We start from the raw sequence: 27,361 nt of genomic DNA on the forward strand, positions 1-27,361 counted from the left end.
CACACAGATAACACAGCATTAAAAATAAGACAAACGCAAACCCACAAGCACACAATTACAATTTCACACATTGTACATACACACACACACACACACACACACGAACACAACGAACATGAATTAAAGCAACATGTGGGTAATTCTACAAAATCTGTCCAGTCGCTCTTATCGCATCTCTCTCGTATTCAGACTCTTATCCACATTCTTTCTCAGGGTGTGTCCAAAGTAACTAATAACAGTTTATTCATCTCCCTGTGCCATGTAAACACATTGTTGGAGGAGTTCCTTTAGCCCAATCATTTGGGGAAAGAGGCGTATAAATAGCTTTCAACGGAATTGTACTTTTAAATGAGATTAAACAGTTCAAGAAAAATCCATATATATATTATATGCAAACCACCGCTGTGTGGTTATCAGAAGAAGTGCACAGGCGCCGACAAATTAAAACAAATAAATAAAGCAGTTTAAGTTTCCATTTGCCACTGAGATTGGGTGTTTGACAACCAAAGAAGTGATCCATCGGCCAGAGTTTGTAAAAGAAGATATAATCATCAGTTAAGCCAGTGTATGCCAGCGTGGAGAGAGAGCAGGAGAGAAAGAGAGAGGGAGAGAGGGTGAGAAAGAGAGGCATTAGGGTGAGGGGGCCGTACCTGGCATAATCTCCACATCAAACTCAGGTAGGATATCGTGCTGCTCACCTGTCCTACCTGCAGAGAGAGAAAGAGGGCAGCAGGTGAGAGAAGCAGCAAGCAGGAGCGTGATGGAGCGGCAGGCTGACAGAGTTGTCGAAACGGTGTGGCTGATTCATGGCTCATGCAAAAGACAGTAGTCAATAGGTGATGATGAAAGGGTAAACAACCGCGGACCGGAATCCATTGATTAACCAGATCGGTGTTAGTGGAAAAATCAACATTGAAATAAAGTTGATGTGGAACAAGCTCTATTGGACATAGAAATGTTTATTGGTGGATTCTGTGTGAAAAAGCCTATAATTTAACTAGCTGGGTGTTACAACTTAACCCACGAAACAAATGGACTCACTTATGGGATTACCATATGAATGCAAGCGCACAGTGACACAAGCATGTGCATTGACACACATCAATACAAAACCGTGTAAGCCGTGAATGTGGGCAAACGAGAAAGTGGAGTGGGCATCAGCCGTACATTGGAGTGTGGGTACAAAGAGGGTGCCATGGAAACCGGGGCAAGTGCTGCACTGAGGCATTCTGGGAGACTCATTTACGCACGGTGCTCATCAAAATAGAGCCATGCAGGACCTATCATCGTGGAGACAATGGGGCTTTTGTGTGCTTTGTGTAAAAGTCCAGACAAGAGAGAAAGTGTACCCACTTCCACAAGGGTAGTAAACATCCGTAAAAAGGGGAAGAAATGTATACACCAAAGAAGTGCTGGGCATAAATACCAAACAGAGGTTTCCCATTACCAAAGTAGCCCATGAGAAGAAACTCATATTAGTACATGTTGCACACACACACACACACACACAACCACAACCACCCACACACACACACCCACACACACACACACACACACACACACACACACACACACACACACACACACACACACACACACACACACACACACACACACACACACACAGCTGGGTAGACATGAGCTGTAAGTGCCGGTCTTACGGCGGTAACTAGAGGTTTCCAGACTTGTGTCTTCCTCAGTGTGTGTGTTTGAGTCAGGTGTCTTCAGGAAGCTGTTATTAAAGTTAAGGCCGCCCAACTGTCTGATACATCTGACTCCAATAAGAGTGTACCGAACGCCCACCGCACAGCAGACAGGTCTTCGTTCGTTCGTGCTGAGTAGGCAGTTGCCATGGTAAGCAAAAGTCCTGCCCTCGCATACTGACAAAATAGAAACCCCCACCATTTATCTCGCTACACATAGAGAGAGAGAGAGAGAGAGAGAGAGAGAGAGAGAGAGAGAGAGAGAGAGAGAACAATAATGGAAAAGTCTATGACAGAGGGCACCAAATAGGAGGAAGAGGAAGAAAAATAACCTTAAGAATTTGGGAAGAGAATGGCTGAAAGTTCATTGTTGATATGATTTTGAGGTGGAAAAAAAGCGCTGAAAGTTACTCTGAAACAAAATCTTACTAGCTTTTGGACTGGAGTACCATCAATACTAATACTAGCACTAATACTACAAAGCCTGTTTGTTTTAATATCCTTCAGCTGAACCTTCCCCCGACCCTAAACCAGTCCCTAACTCTCTGTCTCTGTCTGTTTCTCTATCTCTCTCTCCCCCTCCCTCCCTCCCTCCTCTGAGCTGATTGTAATGAGATTAGTATAGAGAGGAGGAGGAGCTTATAAAGCAACACAATCTTTTACAACAACATTACGTTAAATTAAGAAGAAACCTTTTTACAATAATCACTTTTCTGGAGGAGAGCCAATAGTCAGGGTTGAAACCCCCCAGTGAATATGTTCTGTACCAGTTGAACGTGTACACCAGTCACCCTCAAACAGAGCTTGCTCTCCCTCCAAAATAAAGTTGCCATGGTAACGGCTTAAGGAGTGACTTGCGTTTCTGACTATAGCCTAGCCGCCCAGCTTACATGTATGAACGTCTTGCTAACTTTGACTGAATGAAGGAAAGACCAGCTCTTTAACCAGAGACAGATGATATTGTTTCTAATTTACTTTGGTTGAACCAGCTCAGATAAGATAAGTAAGTCAAGTTTCTAAAAGATAAGCTAACCAAACAACTGTCTCTCATGAATGTGAGCATGAATGAAAACAACAGCCACCACATAATTTTTGACTCTTGTTCAAAACATTTGGTAACAGTTTACAATAAGGGTACATTAATAAACCATTGTTTATGGAGTAATAAGCATTAACAAACTATTAACTAACAGTTAATAATCAGTCACTAGTGTTCAAGTAAACATTTACTAATGGTGTTCATGTTAACTGAGATAATGGTATTCATATTATTATTATTATTATTATTATTATTGAATAGGGTTGGGTCTAACCCTAACCTTAACCCTAAAGCTTATGCTACTGAGATATAATAATGCTTATTACTGCATTAACTAATGCTAATTAATGGTTAATTACTATCTTTATTGTAAAGTGTTACCTCATATTTTAAACACAATCAACCTAAAGTTTCCAACCAAATAATCTCAGATCCATGTATCCAGCAGTCTATCCAGCAGTCTAAATGTTGAACTGTGAACTGGAGACGGCACAGAGCCTGGGTCGCAAAACAAAAAAGCTGAAAGGGGAAGAGTTATACCTTGTTTCGTTTTTTGTTTTGTTTTGTTACCAATATATTGGTTATATGTATTGGCTGTTTGTTTATTCAACAGGCTTAAATCATTTAGGCTATACAGCCTTTTGTCATTGAATTCATGAAGAGAAACTAATTAGCTTAGCTTTTAGCTCTGTAGGTTTTGATAGTGTTTTCTGTGTTGTGGACCTACCCAGCACTAGTAATTCCACTTGGCCCTCATTCTTGCCCTCCAGGTCGTCTGGGATGACAATTTTGCAGAAGTACACTCCACTGTCACCCCACTGGAGCTCACCGATCCGCAAGTTCGATTCTGTGGGAAGGAAACAAGATAACCATAAATCATATGAACTGCTTTGCTATCAGGGAGCCACACACATGACACACATGCACGGCCAAAACACACACACATACACAAATTTAAAACAAAATGTATGCATTCATGAGGGAAGTGAATGTTTGGCTTCCCATAACTGTAATTCACCTTGACCAGAGGCGCTGTTTCCTACTGATATGCCAGGGCTATAAAACATGTGTCTCAATGAGATGCGTGGGTTACGGGTCACGAAGCCCCAATGTGAATACATGTGAACGAGAGAATGGAGGCCTGTGATAAGGTGTGCATAGTGACCCCTCTTTTGTGAGATGGGAGACAAAGGGAGGGCTATATTTATGAATCAGGAAACACAAAGCACCGATCCGCTGTCAATTCCGCTAGGTGCTTCACGCCGTGCTGATACCTCAAAAGATATGCACACAATGGTTTTACAAGCTCACACGGAGGAGACTAGGCATTTGGTCTGGGGATTTACTGTCTTACTCTCACAGACACCTAAGAGAGGGCACTTTTGGCACACAAAAAGTAATCTGGAACTTTATTGTCTACCTTGGTGGAAATTTGTCTCCGGCAATGTATTAACACACATAATGTTGAACAACATAACAATGGAACACACAAATACATATTCTCTTATCTTGTTGTGATATGTAATTGTGTGTTGTTCATTGTTATGTTGTTCAACATGTTATGTGTGTACGTGTGTTCAATGGGAAGCCGGAGACAAATTTCCAACAAGGCGGCCAATAAAGTTATTCTTATTCTTATTCTTACTGTCAACGATGGCGATGTCTCTGCCCTTGTAGTGCTCCGCCAGGGTCATGGAGGGTCCCTGACCGGAGGCCACGATGCGCACCGTGCGGCTGGCGTCCGAGCACTCCAGGTGGGACTGGGAACCGAGGGCGGAGCCCAGCGCCCCCAGAGTGCCCGGGGAGAAGGATTCCTGCGTGCGGTCGCGGCAGTAGGATTTGTACCACCACTGCACCACCGGCGTCTTGGTGGAGGCGGTGTGGTACTGGCACGGCAGGACCACCGTCTGGAAGAGCATGGCGAACTGCTGCTTCTCCTGCACGGTGACGTGCACGCCCTCACACACGCAGACTGACGTGCGTGTGCGTGCACACGCGCACGCACACGCACACACACACACACACACACACACACACACACACACACACACACATACACACACAATAAATGAATAAGAATATTCAACAGAAATGAATAAATAATCATTTTAATTGATTCATGGAGATATATGTCCCATGTGTTTACAAGGCTCAGGAGATGTGCTTATCAACCGAGAAACAGAGCCTGTAGCCCAGTTAACACACCCACCCTCTGAAGTAATAGCCCCCTTCTCTTCCACTTTACGATTCAAAATACACAACCTAAATATCATAGTTGGTTTTTTTTAAAGAGTGTGTGTGTTAGGGTTAGGGTTAGGGTTGTCTATCTGCATGTGTGTCAACAACAGAGCAATGCCTTGCTAGATGATGAAACTGGAGGGGGTACAGAAATGGGGGCTTCTCTTGCTTAATGCTAGAGTCACAGAGGTCAAATTCCACTATCTGAAGGGGGCTGGGGTGCGCTCTGCAAAGCTGCAGGGGGTTGTCATCATAACCGGCAGCAGTCGGGGGCTCGTGGCTAAAGTCTCGACGTCGTGCTGCTACTCATGTAGGATAGGGTGGGGCAGGGTCTTTAGTATAAATAAGTCCCCGAAGACCGGAAATCCAAACAAAGGCAATTCCTCTGACCCACTCTGCTTAGGTCTCGTCATATTTAAAAAATAATTGTCAATTGTCGTTCCAATGTGTTTAACTTTATAACTGTGTTACAAAGCGTGTTTGTGCCTGTGTATCCTATTTGAAGAAATTTGTAACAAAAACATAGTAAATATGGCAGGGACTGGACACATACATTCCTCAAATGTCAGCCTAGTTCTTGCCTTCCCTTTGTCTTTTTGTTCATGGGTCAGTCCATTGTTAAGGCTTTACTGAAAAAAATCTCCCCCCCCCATCCAAATCTAAGAATGTAGAGGGGAGAAGGTGCACGAGAATTCTAACCAATGAGATTCGCTTGCCAAGTCCAGCTGAGTCTCATCGGCCAATTAACAGCGAGGATTTAAAAGCAACCGTTACATGGTAAATCTCAGCAAAAAAAAGAATAGCGGAACCGCACAGCACCGTCGAGGTGAGCCCCCCTCCCCGCCCCGCCCCGCCAGATAAATATGAATCATCATGTCTGCTGTGTTTCAATCACAACTCAATTAGGCTATAGGCCTACTGCTTTTTGTCTTTTACATCATGACAAGTCAATCAACAGGTGTGTAGGTATGCTTTTTTTTCTTCTTCTTCTTCTTCTTTTTTTTTAGCGCTTATTAGATTATCAGACGCTGAATTTCGTAGATAACTTAATAACTTAATCTAAGGAATATAACGTGCAGCATGTAGGCTATGTATGGGACCTGGTTTCCCGCAGATGTAGGCTACCGTCGACTCGGGCACTTGCCTCCGTCTCTGAGTCATTATTGTCAAAGCACCCACAGGACGCTCCGTGTTTCCTGAGGAACCTTTCGGCTTTTCCTCCTATCAGTTCCCCCATTTCCTGCCTCACAAAAAGCGGCCCTGTAGTTTGTACATTTCGGACTCAAAACATGTAAAACAAAGACGCATAACAGTTAGTTTACCCTACTTTTGGCCTATTTCAATAGTTTAGACGTAGGCTAAACGATGCAACACCGTATCTTAATCTTCATCTGGAAATAATAGGTAACGGTTAACGTTAGACCATTGAGAATAACTACTAATAAAGACGCGCTGGTCTTGTTTAATAGCTTATTGTTCAAACACAATTAAAAAGTAAGCCATCGTCTTTTCCTTGGAGTCTCCCGAAGCGCAGACCTGCAGTAACTAAGTTGCCCATCGGATGTCTGCTTCACAAAGATAGAAAAAGCTCAAAGTTTGAGTTAAACTTACCCAATATGCATATCAACACAGCCAAACGAGAAAAAATCATTTTACAATCCGTTTTACAGTGCCATACAAACAGTCCACATGATGGGACTTCTTGTTCACGGCTTGGTTACTTGCTCCAGTCTTCGAAACGGCGCAGTAAATCAACTGCGACTAACGGGATCGTACCACTTTAGCGACGGGTAAGCAGCGCGAATAACAACAAGTGGGTGTCCACAATGTATTAACATTTTATCAAAGCCAGACGACATACTGTCATCAGTTGCGTTTAATATAATAAATATAGGGCTACTTGACGCGTATTTCTTTAAATACTGAACTTTGAACAATGAAGAACACGAGGGGAGTCAACCATGCTGTGTGTGTGTGTGTGTGTGTGTGTGTGTGTGTGTGTGTGTGTGTGTGTGTGTGTGTGTGTGTGTGTGTGGTGTGTGTGTGTGTGTGTGTGTGTTTAACATTCAAACAAGATAGGCCTACGTCTCGTAATATGGAAGTCATTGTTTGTAAATATTTATTGAATTCGATTTATTTGATTTACATATAAAATAACGTACAAATGGGTAATTAATAGTTAATAACCGTTATATTTAACTGATTAACAATGTCAGCACCTTAGGACAGAACAAAACATTAAAAAAAAAAAAAAGGATCAAAAGCGCACAATATAGACATTATACATTACATTATGGAACTTACAGAGCCTATTTCCACAATTTACCTGTTACTATGGGCTATATATGCACATATAATTCTACAGATTCTGAAGTGTAATTTGTTTTTAAAATGGTATTAATGGCAGGCTACTATCCTACCCAGTAGTTTAATATATGCACAAAACAGTATTGATTTACTCAGGATATGTTTGGAAAATTCGAAAGAAATTCATTGAAATAATCAATACCATAAATGCAGTTACCTGCAAATTGCTGGGATAAAACACAGGCATGTTTCTATTTAGGTCCTGGAACATGTATTATGCAGCAAGATGTTGTGTTTCTGAGGTTCTCTCATTGTTGACTTCAAATTAGGTATTCTTATTAATAGTTCATTCAATTTCTAGTGCTACAATCTATAGAAATATGCTGACATATACAAAGGACACAAAAGCCTAATGATGATTTGTAACAACACAAAAGTATCACAATATAAAAAAAGATTAATATGTATGTATGCAAATTGCATGCAAACAGGTCAAATTCAACTTCATATTTAATTTGTTTTTTATGCCTTTCTAGATTTTAGACATCATAACTAGGCCCTCTCTCACCAAGGCGATCACGACTTCCACCATGCCGATTATATTGTGCATCAAGGTTATCACGACTGCCATAGCGACGATCCCGATCGTCAAGACGATCGCGACTCCCATAGCGATCGCGTGTATTGTCAAGGTTATCTCGACTTCCCCGAATTTCATCATGTTGGTCGTCAAGCCGATCGCGACTTCCACGATAGCGATCACGTTTATCGTCAAGTCTGTCGCGACTTCCCCGAATGTCGTCATGTTGATCGTCAAGTCTGTCGCGGCTTCCCCGAATGTCGTCATGTTGATCGTCAAGTCTGTCGCGGCTTCCCCGATAACGATCACGTTGGTCGTCAAGTCTGTCGCGGCTTCCACGATAACGATCACGTTGGTCGTCAAGGCGGTCGCTACTTCCGCGATAGAGGTCGGGATGGTCATCAAGCCGATCGCGACTTCCACGAATTTCATCCTGATCGTCAAGTCGATTGCGACTTCCCTGAGAATAGTCACGCCTGTTTTCATAGTCTTTATCCTCATTATAACTTTGTTGTTTAGCTTCCAACACGCTTGTCCCAACTCGGTTGTCGTTGTGGTTGCCCTGATCACGAACACTTCTCTCTTCAAAGTGGTCTGCCTCTTCAACGTATGGCTTAGTCAAAGTGCTTGATTTGTCATCCCAATATTGGTCTCTAACTGAGGGTTGGTCCTGGAACTCCACCTCCTCGGGATGACTGCAAGAGAGTCATGGCATGAAATAACCTATATTCTTCAAAATAGTTATAGTATAAAGCAAAGAACAAAGCGGAAGGTTTTGTACAAAATTGTACCTTAAAGAGAAGAGAGTATAAGTTTACACAGACAAGTAATCTAGTCAAAGAGGATGCCACAGCGGGTAGGCCCATTAAATGGAATTCATACATACCCTCCGACATTCTTGTCCTTTTTCTTCCTACAACAGCAACAGTAGATTACAATGCCAAGGACGACGACACCTGCTAGGACCCCTCCAACGATGCCTGCAGTTGCCCCAACTTTCATAGTGGCTAAAGAAAGACATAAACATTAAAGTGGTCATCTCAAAAATGTTAATTTTGACTCTTTTGGTGACACCTTTCGTAATAATCGATGATTGTTTTGCACTCACTGGGAAGCACCGATAGGGTGAGGTTGTAGCTGTCGTGACCAACTCGATTGGTTGCGGTACAGACGTAAAACCCAGAATCCTCCTTTGAAATATTAAAGAGAGACAGTACTCCATCCTCTATAACAAAAATGTAGACAAGACAAGGTTTTAAGGAAAAAGTGGGGTGCATCCCTTTCGTGCCCAATTTCTAACTGAGACTCAAATACTCTGCAGTAGAATATTGCAATGTATGGGGATGAAAGGCCTACTTTCTTTTGCATTCAGTGGAAACCCTCTGGGAGCATTTAGGACACTGTAGCGCTGCCATTTATAAGTGGGACTAGGGGAGCCCTCTTCAGACATACAGCTGAGGCTGATGTTGTTCCAGTATTCAGCATTGCCTTTGATCTCACAGACAGGCCTGGATGGAGCCACTGGAGCCAAACACAAGGGAAATCGACAATTCAATTCTCCATTCACAATCAAGAATCTCACTGCTAAACGACAAATGTCTGAATGCAAATTAATTTAAACTGTAATGACATTAGATTTTTGAATTCCATGGATGTGGCTTCAGAGATCTTAATGAAATGACGGCGGTTCTGTATTTTTTATGTTTTCTCACCTAGGACCAATAGGGAAGTAGTGGCTGCTGTTATTCCCTCGTCGTCTCCTTGGATAGTGACACTGCACTGGAAGGTGCGACTGTCCTGCATCAGAACTTTATCTAGCTGGAGGGTGCTCTGACGTGTGGCGAGGTCAACAGACATTTGAGCTCTGCCTTCGAAGGTCGGCGCGATGTCTATCTGATTGTTTGGAAACCAGGTGGCCACTGGCCTCTAAGGGACACACACAAACCAGGTATTAACAACTATCCTTTCTCAATTCAGAGGCTTTCTGTCCAAGACAAAAGAGCTACAATTGGTTAATGATGTTATGCAACGTTTACTGTTAAAGGTTTTTATTATAAGATGCACAGAGTCAGACTGGGTACTGAAGTTCTTATGACAAGTCACCAGAAAAAACCTATTTAGGGTATTATCAATTATGTATTAATTTATGTTTGATTTCCCTTTTGGATATTGTGAATCTGTTTTCAGGAAAAAGCACAACCCATTATCTATTCATTAATGAATCCAAATAAAAATGCAGGTAAATAAAAAATGGAGAAGAGGTTAATAAGTAGCTAACAATTGCATTGGCTCTTACTCTTCCCAGGCGTGTCATTGTACATCAGTTTATAGAGCATTCAAAGTTAACAAAAAAAAAACTTACCCATGGATCATTTTCTTTGTCGGGTTGAACCTCCCATTTCACTAAGAAAACGTTTGAGTCTGGCTTAGCTGGTCTGTATGAACATGTCATGGCTATATTCCCTCCTCTCGCCACCTCATACTGATTCTGGGAAATAGTAACGTCCAGGCCACTACAGCAGGACAGGACTAAAAGAAGACCTGCAGAGAGAAATGTATAGAAATAAATTATAGAATAGGCCATGAAATTGGGTCATGTAAAAAAGAATGAATCCATTTGTGAGAAATCCTGATCAGGAGATGGTATAAAGAGAATTAAATTCTATAAAGTCCAAAGTGAAATTGTTATTATACAATATTACACTCAAATGCACTCCTTTCATTTTCTCTCAGGTATACAATGAAGAAAACGGCGGGACTCTTCCGGGTAAGTTTAAACAAAATGTTGAACAATGATTAACCTTGAACGGTGGTAGAAAGGTGTGGTAGTGTAGGTTTATAGAAATTAGCAGGAATCGTGGAAAACCCTTACCTGTAAAACCAAGTAGTAGTCTTCTCCAACCAAGAAATGTTCCCCTTTTCATTTCTGATGATAGGATAAAGTAGATCCAGTAAGAAAGGTCTTCTTTCGATTGTTTAAGGGACAGTCTGAGCAATAGCCTCTTGGGTAGGTGTGGCGATATGACTCCTTCTGGTTTATAAGTTAATCAGTTATGAACCGTTGAACACATGACACATTGCCACCCGAAAAGATCCAATCAGTGAGTCATGAAGTCTACCTTTTAGCACTCAAAATTGAGTGGGTGGTAGGCAGGCGGGTGGTGGTTAGGTGAAATATAATTTGATACATAGGTGGATTGAATATAGAACAAACATATCAATGATATGTTAAAGTGCATGTATCTATACACTGTATACATTTGAGGTTATTTTATTTGTGTTAACATATTGATTGATTCTTTATGTAGTGGAATATGAATTTGATCTATTTGTCTCTTGTTGTTATACTCGTTCTAACCTGCAGGTTGCAGTGTTTACTAGCAATGAAGCTTGTCGAAGGTCCTTGAATTGTAACATTTGTAGCAGATTAAGGAGATGAAGAGAATGAGATGCTCTTCACTCAGTGACACTGCTTTTATGATTTAATGTAACATGCAGCTAAAATAGTGTTTGTGTTCAAGTAGGTAATAGCTACTTTGCTTCAAGTAGGTAATACTACAATAGCCACACATTGCAAAGCCTTCTATTTGTATTGTGATTTCTGGATCCTCTCTGAAGTGATATTGTATATATATGTGGTTAGCTTTAGAGTGCTAGAATAAATTGCCTGCACATCTGTCTGCAACAGATACCAGCAATTGGGCCAGTAGAATGTAGGATAAGCGGGTCAACCAACTAACACACATCTGGGCTACTGATCTTAAACTGCTGCTAGGCAAACATCATAGATTAATAAGACATAAGCACCAGGTAGGCATATGCATTATTAATAATTATTGATAAATCCCACTCATGGTTTGTAGAAAACAGTTGAACACTGTATTATATAAGTCTCATGAAATTTTTGAAAGTCAGTCTTAGCCAGCTTCATAATAATACAAGGCTGTGCTTCTTCAACAACTTTATTCTCCCGTTTGAATGTTATTTATCTTTATTGTAGGCCTATATTTGATAAATTGAAGACTAACTTTTTAGCCAACCTAAATGTTCATGTTTTATTTACAAATATACAAGTTTACATTACAAAAACATTCATAGACACATTGATTTTACTTAGCAGATCAAAAATTACCTGGTGTAGTTCAAACACACTTTCTATAACATAAATGATCTTATAAGGAAATTGCCAGAATTTAGCACTTGCATACGGCACCCATTGTAGCAAACCACTTTAACCAACTTTTGGGATAGATCTAATACATCGCATACCTTTCCTAACGTACCACCCGTTTCAAACGCTATCGTGTGTGTGTGTGTGTGTGTGTGTGTGTGTGTGTGTGTGTGTGTGTGTGTGTGTGTGTGTGTGTGTGTGTGTCTGTGCGCGTGTGTGTGTGTGTGTGTGTGTGTGTGTGTGTGTGTGTGTGTGTGTGCGCGCGTGTGCGTGTGTGTGTGCGTGTGTGTGTGTGTGTGTGTGTGTGTGTGTGTGTACACCTCGGGGCTGGGATTTCGGGTTAAATATTCAAAATGGCGGACGGAGGAGCAGCGAGTCAAGATGAGAGTTCAGGACCAGGTAATCATTACAGCATTTTACATATTCATACTCGTATTCAAACTCTCTAACCTCCATCAAAAATGCACAGAATAAAGGCGAGGAGAGGGGTGGTCGGACCGAACATGGGTGCCCAGACGTTGTCCGAGTTTATTTACAGCTAGTTGTAATTTGACAGAGGAGGAAGCGGCTATTGCAGTGCGACGGTGAATAACAGGGGAAAACATGCCTCCCTTTGTGCGTTCAGTCCGACGTCCGCCGCTACATATTCATATCTCTGGCCACATATACAGTTTAGCATATTTTATTAGTCATCGGTCGACGGAGAGCGCGGTGGCCTCGCGTCCCATTAAACCATTTCACACACACAATTTGATGTAAATCGGGCTGCTAGCCCTAGCATTAGCTCGGCGGCTAGGGCTAACCAGGTCGGCTTTGTGTTGATGCGCACAGCGGTGGCACACACACACACACACACACACACACACACACACACACACACACACACACACACACACACACACACACACACACACACACACACACACACACACACACACACACACACACACACACACACACACACACACACACACACACAGGCAGGCTTTTGGAACGGGTTTGCATATTCATTTTTTTGGGTGAGCGCGCAGTGGTTGCGCTTCACTGTTTGCACTCGTGTTTATGGGGTGAACCTGGTTCACACACAGCGTCAGGCTCACACGACACTCTTGTTAGGATTCAGCGTGTTTTTGTGTGTGTAGCTGTTCGTTTTTTCTTTCAGCCTTTTGTGCTCGATGCAGGCTCTGACTGTAGAGCCCGTTGTGTTATTCATGTGGGCCTCCGTCGCCGAACACACTGCGGAGTTCAGCGTGTTCTGTCCTCCTCTCCGGTCCTCTCGCTCCTCGCCTTTACTGTTGAGATAGATGGCGAAGGGTTGGAGAAGACCGCGAACACTACGTTTGGCCATAACCCTGTACGTTTAGGATCTGTGAGGAGCTTTTTCTGTCGGGGCCAGTTTTTCATTCAACTTCAATGCCATTCATAAGTAGTAGCTGTTTAGTGTTGAGCGAGAGACAACTTTTATTACAGCAGTTTTAGTGAATACCTTTCTTCGTTTTAGTTGCGCTGGTCACCAACATAGGAATGTGTTTTTGTTTACGCTTACATTGTTTATACAGGGATAATCCGCATTCAATACTTCATATTATTACTTTTGTGTAAACACAACAACTCTCTCTACAGTTGAGGGGTTTAGTGGCGTGTAACTGTCAATCTATGGCCACATCAGTTATCAGTATTTGAATAGGGGTTCAGCAGTTGTACCTGTGTAGTTTCCCTTCGGTCTAGGGAGGGGTAGTGAGGCCTACTTTCCGAAGGCCACAATAGCTAGCAGGGCATTCTCATTCACTCTTGTCTAATGGCAGGACAAGACATGGCTTGCAGACTTTACCTCATGCATCCCCCCCCTCCCGACTCTACAGTTTGAAACCTGGGCTAAGACACACCAGCCTTGAATCAGATAGGGAGACGCTGCTCTTGGCTGTATTTACTTAATTACCGCAACTACTACTGTGCTTTATACAGTTTGTGGTACATTGTCAGTGACACACTTTTTATTAGTTTTTCCTATTATTTGGCCCAACCTTATTCAGAACTTCCTCAAGGCAGTGAAAAGATGGCAACGCTTTGTTAATCTGTAACCATTTGTGTACATGATTTATTGGGTGAATAAATGTTACCTCCTTAATGGAAATAGGGCGGATAAGTTTTTTTTCAACTGTAGATAAATGCTTCCCCCCCAACTGCCACAAATGTCCAAAAACGTGTTATGTTTACAGTAAGGACTTTTTTTTTCTCACACATTAGGATAAATTCTTAAATGTTGTAACTCTTCTAGTTTTTCTTCTTTCCAAAGACTAATTGTGTCATCCTCAGACTTTACTCTTTTCTCATTTAATCAGTTTTACAGTTCCACCCTTATTCCATCCTTGGAGTTCCAGTATGAATATTCATTAATGTAAACAGAGTTGTCATGAATAATGCATCATTCCCTGTAATAGATTCAGGTCTTGGCATCTGAAAGTATTGAGAAGCACTACATGAAGGCTCTGGTTAGACGAGCTGTCTGAGAGTGGAGTTGGCGAATCGAACTAATAGGGTCACAGCCACTTCTCGACTGTAACAAAGTTGAGTGTCATCTAAGGCACATTTTAACAGTTTTATTCTGAGTGCAGAGAGTACAGCTGAATCCGTAGCGGTGACAAAGCACACAGCAGTTGGATCAAGAGTCCCCTTTAGAACACAAAGCATTCCACCCACTCACATTTGTTTGGTTTTTCAATCCATGCCATTTATTAAACCTTGATTGTCAGAGAGAACATATGCACAATTGTAATTCAGAATAAAAGTTCTCTGTGGCACAATTTGGGCCAGTGGATATTGTCAGTCACACTTAAAACAACTTCATATGACCTATTGTGAACCCCAAACCCTTGAGAAAAGATTTTAGTAGTAGTACTAGAATGGTTTATGGTTATTCTAGTCAGCAGAAATTATTATTGGTTCTTAAACCAATAAGCTTATTCTTGTTTGTAGGTGTAAAAATACACATATCATCCACATGCTATAAGGGAAATGTCGGTAATGAATCGCAATTGTAATGGAGATGACAAAACCAGAGCCATAACACACACTACACTAATGAATAACCAGTCAATCATTCTTATTTTTTTCATCATCCAAGTATGTTTAGTAAACCTTTAATACTTGACCACAAACACTAGTACATAAAGTGTATGACTCTTTTAACTAGTCCAGTATGCATTCGTTAGCTGGCATCCCGATAAGATCAGTGAATCGTATCCTCCAGACAGATCAACATTTAACACATTTCTATTCGGCCAGATAGTTGGACCTGGAAATGGGAGCAAGAGAAGCGGTTTTCCCCTCCACTTCAACATGGTTGTTTGAGTTGAATGTGGAGGTGCTAATTATTTTTTTTCTTCTCATCTCATGCTGAAACGCTCTGCCCATGTTAACGTCGCTGCCATATACCGCCGGCCTTTCAATGTAACGGCACTAATGAGCTAGCTATTTAAAATTCTCTTTGCAGGATATTTGTATAATGCATTGTTCCGTAGCAGCCAGCAGGGCTTTCAGCCCATAGTTCAGTAGCAGCACAAGTGAGAGAAGCATCTTGGTAAAAAATCCTTTCCATTCTTTATTTCCTCTAATAATTGCTTGTGTGTTGGCGTTGTGTAAAGGTAAAAAAAGAAATAGTTGGCCATCTCTTTAAAAAAAAACCTGTACTTACTTTTTCCAGAGCAATTCCTTTTGCCCTGTGTCCCGTCAGGAACAGCAGCATTCTCCCTCCACTCGCTATAGAATCAAGGACATTCTTTAACGAGAAGAAAGCAGGGTTTTGTGTGGCTCCAGGTGTTTCTAGTGGTGACACTTTATGTGTAGGTGTTTTGTATTACCGTAGGACGGGTCATGAAGGTTAGCAACAGGTTCTGCAGTGTGCTTCCTCTATCCGTTTGTTACCGTTGGTGTCTCCTGTAATCTCGTTAAACAGTGAGGTTTCTGGGCTACACTGTGTCAACTTCACCTTGTGTTGTCAACTGGGCAACAGCAATGGCTTGGTACAGAGGGATTGGGTTTTATTGGTTTTAGCTGTGTAGAAGCTGTGTTGTCTTCCAATCTAGTTAGTTGTTCCAGGCAGAATAATAATGAGTCAGACGACGCATCACCCTGGCAGCCTTGTCTCCCTGTCACGTTAACTCTCAGAGCATGTTTAAAATGAATTTTAAAAGGCTGACAAAGGAAACACTAATGGAATTTAAAGCTAATCTAAATATGCTAATCTCCAAGCACTTCATAAACATTGCCAGCGAACAGCCCCGTCGCCCACTCTCTGTAGTTACTCACTGTGGAATGCCTTAGCCACAGGGGGTCCAGCAGTAATGACAGACTTGTGCTGGATTAATGTGCAGTTATTTATTTCCATTTGAGCGAGTCCCCCTCTTCCTCCCCTCCTTCCCCATTAATAGTTGGGCCCAGTTTCCATGGCTGCAGGAGGTGCTCTGGTCGGGCAGCCCGAGACATTCTATTAGCGCCGTCGCCGACGTGCTCAGACCCCGTCAACAGGCCCCACACTGCATTCTGGGATATCTCCAACCCTTTACCTGCTCTTAGCTAATTACTTTTTTTTTTGCTTTGCACTCAAGCAATAATTGGTCTTTGGCGGCTGCTTCCTGTGCCCGCACGACGGCACCGAGTGCTGTTTGGAGCACTTTTTTCCTTCCGTGTCCTCCTTATTCTGCCGTTTTTTATCGTCCTCCAAAAGCCATCCAATTAATATGCTAATGAGCTGATAAATATTTATAGCGGTTTAAATTATGCAGAAAGCTTTCGGAGCCTGGTGTGAAATGCGTTGCTCACAGGACTTCAAAGCCTTGCATCGCTAACGAGGCTGGGGCAGATTTGCATACGGCTTTAATCAGCTGAATACTGATTATGCTTCATTATGGTTTGAGGGAGGGGGCGGAGGAGCCTGCCAGCTGCACTCGTCGTTAGTTTCATTCCTGAGACCAGAGGGAGAGTGTGAGAGGGAACTTTTACTGAAGTCGTGACAATCTTGGCTCATACGAGATAGAGATAGAGAAAGAGAAGAGACAGAAAAGGGGTGTGTGTGTGTGTGTGTGTGTGTGTGTGTGTGCGCAAAGTAGGGTCTGTAATAGAGGGTGTCCGAAAAGGAAGAAGAAAAGAGAGTTGGGAGAGCAAAGCCAAGGGGAGCTGTTTGCCTAAACCCTCTCGGCTTTCCCAGCGTGCATATCCTAGTGTTGCTCAGTGGACCGCGAGGTGGACACTGGCGCTGTGTCTGTGTGCAGCTCTAGCTGTGTATTAGACTCTGCTCGCTGACCACTGGAGAGTGAAAAGAGAGAGGGAGAGAAGCAGGTGGAGGGCGTTCGGTCGGTGGCTTTGCCAAGCACAGGCTTCTTTCTCTAGCTTGTGCTTTTTGCACCGTTGGAGGAATAACAGTTGGGTCAGAAGTGGGTAAGTTTGTTAATCGTTTGGCTGTTTGTGTTTTTTTTTTTTTGTTTATTTTTAAGAAGGGTCCACGGTTGGACATATCAATGTATTTTAAAACGGAGGCTTGGCGGCTCTATTCTCGATTGGCAGTGTTGTGGCGTATCGGTAGAGGGCATCGTGGTCCAAGAGGTGTGAGGAGGTTGATGGACTTGTGCTTGTGTTAAAAGTGAGGGCAACAAGAGGAATGTGTGTGACGAAGGTCAAGCCCCTGCACAGGAACACCCGCAGCTTCTGTGTTATGTGTTGTGACGAGTTTGCTCATTGTCCCTCTCGTTCACCTCTTGCAGATTCTAAAATGAGTAATCACTCGCAAACGACTAAATGTGCAATGGCGAGTGGTGACGGAAACACAGGTGAGTGATCACAGCTCTTTCTCCTTTTTTGTTTTACGCTACGCCAACAAACTGTCACCGACACGGTCACACGGCCCCATTCAACAGGTTGGGGAATTGGAAACTGAAATTGGCTTTTCTTTTTTTTTGAGCAAGGGTGAAACAATCAGTTTGGAATTGTGCACTTGAACTTCTCTTGCGCTCCCTCATTATGGAAATTAAAGGGATGGCAGCAGTCCAGCCTACTTGTTACACAATCGTTTTTTGGTAATTGAAATGTTTCGCCCACAGAGCAGTTTTTGGTCACTGGGTAATCGTATTCAATGTTCACTCACTCTTTGGTGCTGGTGGACTAAATCTGTAATGTCCATTAATGAACCAAGATTGGATCATTTTGTGCAGTTTCACACTATACATTAGTGTGTAATGATTTAGCTGCATAGTATTGCATGATGTTGATATGATATGGAATGTTGCCCCTGTTTGAATATACACATCAATAATAATCAATAATATATTGATTGTTAGCTGTTTACAGATGAATACAACCATAGCACATACTTACACATACATCAAGTAATACTTTGAATTAAGCCAAATCGGGTCTATCTTCCAAGCTAAGGCAACCAGAACATGGCACAGTGTTGCATGATTCCTAGTCCAAACAGCATGAATGTTCGCCATAACATAATTCGGGATCTTTTTTAACCGCCGATACACATTTAACTTGTTGTTTTTGAACTTGACACAGGTATCATCGTTAATGAACATAATTTCTGTCCTCAGGAGCCCAGATAAATGGACTGGACTATTCGAGGAGCATACCAACCACATGTGCAATCACTAACGCACACGCACAAGCACTCCTCCAACAGGTAACACACTCGCACGCGCACACCCACACGCACGGTTCTTCAAGCCACCAGTGTCACATATAATACTATGTATCTATATACTATGTATATGACTATGTATCATCATTATTATTATTATTATTATTTTTATAACTTTAGTTTCATTGTTTGTACAGAATCAGGGCTAGACTGTGACAGTTTTGCCGGTTCTCAGAAAATGCCTTCGTAGCGGCTACATTCAAGGTTTAGACTGAAGCTTAATTGTTACAATGGAGGTAAAGTATAAAGTTTGAATATGGACATGCTGATGCACCCAACCAGGAAGACTTTATTGAAATTAGCCTGGCTCTCTGGGTGTCGCCTGGCAACAAGGCAGATTAATCAACCCTGTATGCTAATTAGCTGCTTTGCGGTTGCTCGGAAACAGATGTCAGAGAATATGCAAATCTCTATGCAGAATTTACATGCACTGCATAACAGTTATTTTAATTAGCATCTCAACTCATCCCTCCCTCCCCTCAACTTCCCTCGTCTCAAAAGGCTGCAGTAGTTTTTTAGTGTTTTTTTTTTTTACACTTTCTCACTTGCATTTTTATGATAATCCTTTTCTATCTTCAGAAATAAAAAGCCTTATGCTGAGAGCACTATTATGCTGGAAATATGAGATAACTTTAACGTTATCTCTCAATGCCAATACTATTGGGACGGTGGCACAGAATTCGTCCCTTCTCAATTAAATTTCCCCAGCCCGTGGTTTAATTAAAACCTCAATTTAATTAGATTATTTTAATAGGCCTATGCTATTGTTTGATGCTACAAAACAGTACTCTGGTCGATTCATGGAGTTAACTCTGGGTGTGTGCGTGCGTGTGCGCGGGCTGTGCTCTAAGTCCTCCACTCTGTGCTCTGCCCCCACTAGTCAATGTCAGAAGACACAGCTCTTCCGACCTCCGTCCAGCAGAATGGGTTGCCTCAGACCCAGCTAATGTTGGCTGGGGGACAGATAGCGGGAGTAAGTGGCATGTTGACTGGTTGCTTGAATAGCAAGGCCCCAGCCGGGCATCTGGGCTCAGATTGATCCCACGGTCTCTGACCCCGATCCTCCGGCGAGGGCCTTCTTCTCCCATCACCAACTCCATGTCCGAGCGCTTCTCCTTGGCACCGGCCGGAAGACGGACATTGTCCACGGTGTTCTGAGACACTGACGCTGTCCCGTCCAAAGCTCCATCACACATTGTCTGGATCTCATCTCTGTCCTCTCATTCTGATCTCGGGTTGTATCTGTGGGTGTGATGGAGAGGTGAACAGTCTGTAACTCATGTTCTGTAGACGCTCATGACGCTCATCATGCATGTGGTGGTCCAGCATCTACAAGCTCCGCCGCCCCTGGTTCACTGTCCATAAGCCTGACCTCTGCGTAGCCCGCCCGACTCCATACAGTCTTGTGTGTGTGTGTGTGTGTGTGTGTGTGTGTTTTCTCGCCGTCGAACGCCAAGTGGTGACACTCCTAAAGCGTTGAGTGTAACCATTAACTCTCCTCCTCTCTGCCACTAGTTGACCCTGAGTCCGGCGCAGCAGCAGATGCTGATCCAGCAGGCTCAGGCCCAGCTCCTGGCTGCGGCCGTGCAGCACTCGGCCAACCAGCAGAACAGCACCACGGGTGCCAGCATCTCAGCCTCCGCTGCAACGCCCATTACCCAGCTGTCCCAGCCCATCCAGATCACCTCGGTAAAAGAACCACACACACACACACACACTCACACATACTCACTGACTTTCATGTCTTTTCTTGGCCCTCACCAAATTTGACAAAATGTAAATGTATTAGGGTTGGGTGGTGGTCTATATTTTCGTCTCTATAATGGTTATTCTAGATTGTCGATTCACAATCCAATCGCTAGGGGGCGGCGGTAGGAGAGGTTGGGGAGAACATTTTAGTAAAATTCCACAAATGCTTCTGCTCCCTCGATTTACATCATACAAATTACACAATGATGATAACAAATGTTACAAGTCTCAATTTGAAAAAGGAACATTTATTGAGCTGTCTGTAAATCATGCTGGGGGGGAAAAAAAAAAGCGAAAAAATCGGCCGATGCTGATATATCGGTCTACCACTAGTGCACATGCGCCGCAGTCTCAAGCCATCTTCATATTTCCAAGCCATTGAAAATATCCAGTGTTTTGCAGTCAAACACGTCTTTAAAGTAATATTTTGAAGGAGGCCTAATGCAGTGTTCAGACAGTCTACGAGCGCTCCTACACAGTTTATATAACTGTGTAGGAAAAACAAATTGTCGATCATCCCTTAAAGTACACAACCCGTGCGCATGTGTCCGTGTGTGTGTGTGTGTGTGTGTGTGTTTTATTTTGTGTCAAATGGTGCTGGTTATATTTTGGTTTGCGGTGGTTCTGATTGTTGGTGTCTCCGCAGCAGCTGCAGCAGCTACAGCAGCAGAACCTGGGTATGCCCCAGTATGTCCTGGTGCAGCCCGGACACCACATCGCTACGTCACTGCAGCCCACGCAGTTCATCATCTCACAGACACCACAGGGCCAGCAGAGTACGTAGCACTGCCCATGTGGGCTGGGAAACGCATGCATTCTAGGGGCTGGTGTGCTCTCTTGAGAATAATGCTGAATGTTGAAGTGTGTAGCCCTAGTTGTTTTGCCTAACAGTATATGGTCCAAGATGAAACTTTAAACCTGAAGTAAATTGAAATGCCAACAGCTCACGGTAAAGCCTGAAAAAATTGATTAAAATTAGGGGAGCAATGTACATAATACAAGATGCATATCTGAGTAAAACTAGAATGAAGATATGAGATGCATTACAATACTAGGAACACTAACATACTATACTTGTAAAACCTTTTGTAAATATAGTACAGTACTACATGCAAGTTTAAGTATTGCTCTTTCATAGATTTCGAGATACGATGCACTTTATTCATTTATTTATCCCTAGAAGGGGAACCGGTAGCCAGCACATGCATAAATGAACACCTCATGACTGTCTGTTGTTGTGCCTGTCTTTGACTGCAGCGCTCCTGCAAGGCCCGAGTCTTTTAACTCAACTACCTCAAAGCCAAGCCAACCTCCTCCCGTCTCAACAGAGCATCTCCCTGACCACTCAGGTACCCCGCGCCACGCTGCCGTCCTCTGGTCGTCGTGTGTTTGTCTATGTGTGGTTTGTTCGCCGCCATCGAGCCTAGTGATCCACGGCTTCTGCGTCGCCGGTGTCTGTTCTCCTAGTAGACAGCCCGTCGGGAATAGGTTAGCTTACAGAACAACGTGACCGAGGTCTACTTTGAAGTCCTTTTCATCACGCTACCTTTTGATATGGCTCACTAAAAGGCATTTCCATAGACATTTTCAAAGCTTTTATGTCAAAGCCATGTTTCCCAGCTTTGTACCGTCAGGATGCGTGGTATGCCTTTTCTTTCTCAAAATTTCTTCGAACCGTGTGTGATATTGAGATGAGCAACAATTTTTCATGCGATACCACAATATTGACAATGCGGTCGTGTTTAATTATTCAGTGCACATGAGGTCATCTTGATAACATCTTGATAACATAATGTGAATATGGGATGACCTCACCATTTCAGTCGGCTCAAAGCGTTGTAATAACTACAGAAATGTGGTTGATTTATTGTGAAGAAGCTTTTCAAGAACACGTAAAGTTGATAAAAAGTGTCATGTTACACTGATTGATTTAGCAATCAGTGTGGTTTTGACATTGTGGTTTTGAGATTGATGCATAGTGAGTCCACTATTGTTATCATTGGCCCGTAACTATAATGATAATGGTTTGTGCTTTCAGCCTGCAACACCGACCCGTACGATAGCATCCACCCCTCTCCAGTCCCTCCCCCACAGCCTGACGCCCCCAAAACGGCTGGACACCCCCATCCTGGAGGAGCCCAGCGACCTGGAGGAGCTAGAGCAGTTCGCCAAGACCTTCAAACAGAGACGCATCAAGCTGGGCTTCACGCAGGTACGGTCTGCGAGCATGAAGCTCACCGCACTGAAATAATGCAACGATGCACTGCCAGCTGCAATGGAAACGTATTGGTAAACATATTCGTCCTATTTGGAAACGGTCTATAATGTTGGTGAATCGCTATCAAAGTTGCTTTATCTATGAATATGTCTATCAATTTATAACTAAGAATCTTCATAATGATAATGCATTTATTATTCATAAGAATGACGAAAAGTATCCGAGTTATATCTCGTCCCCAAAACTCCATGCAACATATCAATTTTTACCACTAGATGGCATCAAGTATGAGTGATGAGTTTAAATTATCCACTTTTATCACAGAGCTAATTATAGTTTGCACAGGGCCAGCACGCCCCTCGGTCCATCTGCTATTTCTCACTGCCTGTCTCTCCTTCTCTCCGAACCAGGGGGATGTGGGCCTGGCCATGGGGAAGCTTTATGGCAACGACTTCAGCCAGACCACCATCTCCCGCTTCGAGGCCTTGAACCTGAGCTTTAAGAACATGTGTAAACTCAAGCCCCTGCTGGAGAAATGGCTCAACGATGCAGGTTGGTGGCCAAGGTCAAAGCTCTACATTTTGTGGATCTGTGCCCCCCCCCCACACTCTCATCCCACAACTACTCCCCAACCAATCTATACTATCAGTCGACTACGGTCAGACTTATGTGTCTTGGCACCGCAAAGCTGGAGTTTCACGCTCTTTAGTAGGTAGGTATGTAAGACTTGAAGATTTCCCGGCCTTGGAGGGGTTGCGGTGGATCGCGGTTGCCTGCGTGTCCTTTACCTCTCCCTCCGTCCCTTGTGCCCGTGCTGTTTGTGCAGAGAACCTGTCCTCCGACCAGTCCCTGTCCAGCCCCAACGCCCTGGGCTCCCCCGGCCTGGGCATCGAGGGGCTCAACCGCCGGCGCAAGAAAAGGACCAGCATTGAGACCAACATCCGCGTGGCCTTAGAGAAGAGCTTTATGGAGGTAAGAGACTCGCTTATCTTTTATTCTTTAGACAATCCTCATTAGGTTTATTAGGTATTAGGCAAGTTATTTTTTTTTTTTTTCAAATGTTACTACTTTTACATCTTTCAGTTGACTTGTATTGTTTTATATTTTGATGTTGATTAGTGTAGTCAGGCAATCTAAAATGAGCTTGAATATAAGCCAAAGGTGAAGACTTGGAACAGCCTTTGTGGACTTGTATTTTTAATTGCCTTTGGCAGGTGGCATTGATGCGGCAGAACATTCTACTGCATCAATGATGTGTTACTGCGCGCCAGATCGGACTGCATTCTTCTCATTCAAATTAATTATGACTATTCCAGAATCCAGGCAGGGACAGGGTGAATGATGCTGTGGAATACACACCATCATTCTGTGGGTTTTATCGGACCCGCAGACTTGAGCTTTAAATGTTATGTACGTTGTTGTCGCCCCGCTTTCTTTTATTAAAAAGGCAACCAGCATCGGCAAGTCAGTAACTGGCACATTAAGATCCAGACAGTGTATCTGTTAATTAAACAATGTCTGAAATGCAAAGTCTCCATTTGTGTGTCGTTAAGATGACGTTTGTGTGGGTGTGTGTGCATGCCTGGCAGTGTAGGGTTTAATGTCGGGCCCGACTTACATGGCCTCTCTGGCTTCTTTGTCCTGATTCAGCAAAACCAAAAGCCTACATCGGAGGAGATCACCATGATCGCCGACCAGCTCAACATGGAGAAGGAGGTGATCCGGGTCTGGTTCTGCAACCGCCGTCAGAAGGAGAAGCGCATTAACCCCCCCAGCAGCTGCCACTCTGTGGGCCACACCCCCATCAAAACCATCTTCAACCCCAGCAGCCCTCTGGTATGAACACAGTCGCCTCGTATTGGGCTTGTACGGTAGAATGGGAATATTTTGTTGTAGATACTTCCCCCATTTTGAGATGCTTCAAGGGAGTGGTAATATTGTAAAATCCTGAACAAAATTAAACATAGCATAACCCAGGCTTATCAAAACGTTGATTTGCAACGTCACATGAGAAACACTGTGGCAGTCTCAAACACCACAATATCCCCCCGTAATGTCAAATAATTTCACAATTAATAACTGAACGACGAACCAAACACCATCACGACCAGTAGCATTCCTACGCTCCTGTACTTCCAAAGTGGAGGTATCTTTCGGCAACATCGTGTCTGGGTGCGGCTGTGGCCATCGTTCTGCCGTCAAAAATCAGTTGAATAAAATTGCTTCCGCCACACCTGCCTGCGCATCACACACACAAGGAAAGTAGGGGAGACCTGCCTCGATCGCAGTGTTGTTTCTGAATGTCCCTCTCCCCCCCCCCCCTCTCCTGCGTAGGTGGCCAGCACAGCAAGCCTTGTGAGCAGTCCTACTCTTACCACCCCCACCACCCTGACTGTAAACTCAGTGATGCCCCTGTGTAGCACCAGCGTTTTCACAGGTGCGTGTCTTGTGTCTGTGTGCGTGTGTGACTCACACGGCTACTGCAGCACTGTACTGTGTTTGACGAATGCTCCGTAAAACAAATATCTTCTTCTTCTTCTGCTTCTTCTTACGATTATAAGTGCCTCTATGGGGAATCCTGCATTGGCGCGCGTGTGTGTTGTAAGTAACCTGCCATGTCTCTCCCCGCCCCTCAAAGGCACCACCATGGGTATGACCAACACGGCCTCGGTCATCTCCACCACGCCCATGGTGACCACCGTGGCCAGCTCGCCGGTGCTCAGCCCGTCGGCGGTCAGCCTTCAGTCGGAGGCCAGCAAGCCCGGCGGCCACGAGCACATGGTCATCACGCCCACGTCCCTCGCCGCCACGTTCAGCGGCGGCGGCCAGGTGATGGTGTCCGCGTCCGGGCTGTCGGCCGCGCTGCAGAACGCCGCCCAGTTACCCAACAGCTTCGCCGCCATGGCCGCCGCGGCCGGGCTCAACCCGGGCCTCATGGCGTCCTCCCAGTTTGCGCAGGGGTACGTAACGCGCCGCGCCTCACACGGTGGGCGTCCGTAACCTTTTCTGTAAGGTGGCTTGGTTTTAAGGTTTGAGGGTTGTAAAGAGAGGGCACGCTTTTGAAAAACAACCCTAAAAGGGGCCCGTCCCTCCCTCCCCTCCTCAGCTGTCGAGGTGTGTTGCATTCACGCACCACCGGGTGGCGGGAAAGATGGATTCCTCAAAAGAATCAGGGCACAGATGTCCTGATTACTCAGTCATTTATCCTGGCGCGATCTAAAATGTCTCCATACAGAGGCATGTGGATGGGCCTTTCAAATAAACGATACCTCCTAAATCGTCATCAGTGTACACATGACGATGTATACACTGAAGGTCCGTTAACGGAGATGCAGAGAGAATGATGCGACATAGTGTAAAGCTAATCCCTCCATCCCTGGTATTATATCGTTGCCATTCTTTCTTGTATGTTATGGCGTGAAGCAGTAAGTGTCATGTGACTGTGATGTTGCCCAGTGTCATGTGACTGTGATGTTGCCCAGCCGGCTCCAGGTGGGTGCTGTGTTTGACTCTCTGTGTGCTGACTGTTTCCGTGTGTGCAGGGGGGCGCTGCTAAGTCTCGGCCCCGGTGGCCTCGGAGGAGCTCTGGGTCCCACCCTCATGAGCAACAGCACCCTGGCCACACTGCAAGGTGTGTGGAGTGGCAAGTAACTTTAAATTACTCTCCATTCGACACTCGGGACATCCCGCTCCCCCCCCCCCCCCCCCCAATAACGTGCGCACAACACATACATCAACATACATCTTGTTTACTTTTGTAGTATTTATTCTTACCTGCCCAGGGACTACAGGTGGAAAATAGCGATTTCCTAAAACCTGGTGCAATGCATCTCTCCTTGCTCTAAACAAGGTTAATGTTTCTTTTGTGTAAACTGTCCCTGTTCAACTAAAGTTACATTACAATCTACAACCTGAGGCCCCCCCCCCCCCCCCCCAGTCTGTAAGGTCCTCTGCGGGATGAACCGCTCCCTCTAACGCCGCTGTCCTCTAACGCCGCTGTCCTCCTCCGCCCGCAGCTCTGACCTCCAGCGGCAGCCTGCCCATCACCTCCCTGGACGGCAACCTGCTGTTCGCCAACACGTCGGGGGGCAACGCCCACAACCTGGTGACGGCCCCGCTCTTCCTCAACCCCCAGAACCTGTCGCTGCTCACCAGCAACCCCGTGAGCCTGGTGGCGGCCGGGGCGGCGGGCGGCGGGGCCCTGCAGCTCACCGCCGACGCCCACCACCAGGCCACCACCGCCGGCATGCCCGCCTCCACCATCACCACGGCCTCCAAGGCCCAGTGAAGCCTGCCCGCAACCCCCCGCCCGGCCCGGCCCGGCCCGGCCCGGCCTGGCCGCCCCCCCCCGAGGCCCTCGTAGCGCGCACTGCTCCCCAGTGCCATCCCACACGCTCTGTCTCGCGGGTCGGACGCTGGAGGGGGGGGGGGGGGGGGGGAGGAGGAGGAGCGAGGGGGATGGGCTGGAGTCTGAGTTTGTTTGATATCGGCTCTGCGCTTCGGTCACACTTTTTAATCCTCCTCCTTCTACTCGTCCGTTCCTCCCCACCCACCCCCCCCCCCCCCGGTTTAAATGTCATTGTTTTCGCTGCCACCAAAAAGAAGTCTGCCTCTAACCCAGGTGAGACAGTCGTTGTCTTTTGTTTGTTTTCCCGCCAC

At 44.6% G+C, this 27,361-nt stretch overlaps 3 protein-coding genes across 10 annotated transcripts in view; 1 reads left to right on the forward strand and 2 right to left on the reverse strand.

Moving 5' to 3' along the window:
* Nucleotides 1-6,696, reverse strand: part of LOC311358001 (immunoglobulin-like domain-containing receptor 2) — a 13,489-nt gene extending 6,793 nt beyond the window's left edge. For 2 of the 3 annotated variants that reach the window (XM_084477980.1, XM_084477978.1), the window contains exons 1-4: nucleotides 6,592-6,696; nucleotides 4,388-4,714; nucleotides 3,466-3,589; nucleotides 651-703 (exon numbers count right to left, since the gene is read on the reverse strand). In XM_084477980.1, the coding sequence (XP_084334106.1) occupies nucleotides 651-703; nucleotides 3,466-3,589; nucleotides 4,388-4,714; nucleotides 6,592-6,631 (544 nt within the window). In that variant the 5' untranslated portion in view covers nucleotides 6,632-6,696. The remainder of the gene's footprint in view (nucleotides 1-650; nucleotides 704-3,465; nucleotides 3,590-4,387; nucleotides 4,715-6,591) is intronic. The other variant, XM_084477979.1, reaches the window with a different exon arrangement.
* A 987-nt stretch (nucleotides 6,697-7,683) lies between these two features.
* LOC311358027 (uncharacterized protein) lies at nucleotides 7,684-10,864 on the reverse strand. The gene is made up of 7 exons (XM_084478008.1): nucleotides 10,740-10,864; nucleotides 10,230-10,408; nucleotides 9,580-9,793; nucleotides 9,224-9,388; nucleotides 8,976-9,092; nucleotides 8,754-8,874; nucleotides 7,684-8,562 (listed from the first exon to the last, which is right to left on the reverse strand). The coding sequence occupies exons 1-7, from the start codon at nucleotides 10,789-10,791 to the stop codon at nucleotides 7,827-7,829; spliced, it is 1,584 nt and encodes a 527-aa protein (XP_084334134.1). The 5' UTR covers nucleotides 10,792-10,864; the 3' UTR covers nucleotides 7,684-7,826.
* Nucleotides 10,865-12,391: 1,527 nt separating this feature from the next.
* Nucleotides 12,392-27,009, forward strand: pou2f1b (POU class 2 homeobox 1b; the record flags this gene model as incomplete). Of its 6 annotated transcripts, none has more annotated exons than XM_084478194.1 (14): nucleotides 12,392-12,437; nucleotides 17,798-17,863; nucleotides 18,629-18,717; nucleotides 20,251-20,424; nucleotides 21,131-21,260; nucleotides 21,742-21,833; nucleotides 22,523-22,696; nucleotides 23,113-23,254; nucleotides 23,529-23,674; nucleotides 24,353-24,538; nucleotides 25,037-25,139; nucleotides 25,341-25,662; nucleotides 26,245-26,345; nucleotides 26,719-27,009. In XM_084478194.1, the coding sequence occupies 14 exons, from the start codon at nucleotides 12,392-12,394 to the stop codon at nucleotides 26,988-26,990; spliced, it is 2,043 nt and encodes a 680-aa protein (XP_084334320.1). In that variant the 3' UTR covers nucleotides 26,991-27,009. The 6 variants fall into 6 exon arrangements, with proteins under 6 accessions (XP_084334320.1, XP_084334322.1, XP_084334318.1 ...); XM_084478196.1 differs by having other exon boundaries at nucleotides 26,245-26,333; XM_084478192.1 differs by having other exon boundaries at nucleotides 23,113-23,253; nucleotides 23,519-23,674.
* Nucleotides 27,010-27,361: the final 352 nt, after the last annotated feature.

Source organism: Micromesistius poutassou, assembly GCF_964030765.1.
Source record: "Micromesistius poutassou genome assembly, chromosome: 14".
Lineage (NCBI taxonomy): Eukaryota > Metazoa > Chordata > Actinopteri > Gadiformes > Gadidae > Micromesistius > Micromesistius poutassou.

Bases quoted from the DNA above. Each gene is read 5' to 3' on its own strand.
- LOC311358027 (XM_084478008.1), bottom strand. From the start codon at position 10,791: ATGAAAAGGGGAACATTTCTTGGTTGGAGAAGACTACTACTTGGTTTT. The intron at 9,794-10,229 runs GTAAGTTTTTTT...TGTGTCCCTTAG, and splicing joins ACAAAGAAAATGATCCATGG to AGGCCAGTGGCCACCTGGTT. The intron at 9,389-9,579 runs GTGAGAAAACAT...GTTTGGCTCCAG, and splicing joins TACTTCCCTATTGGTCCTAG to TGGCTCCATCCAGGCCTGTC.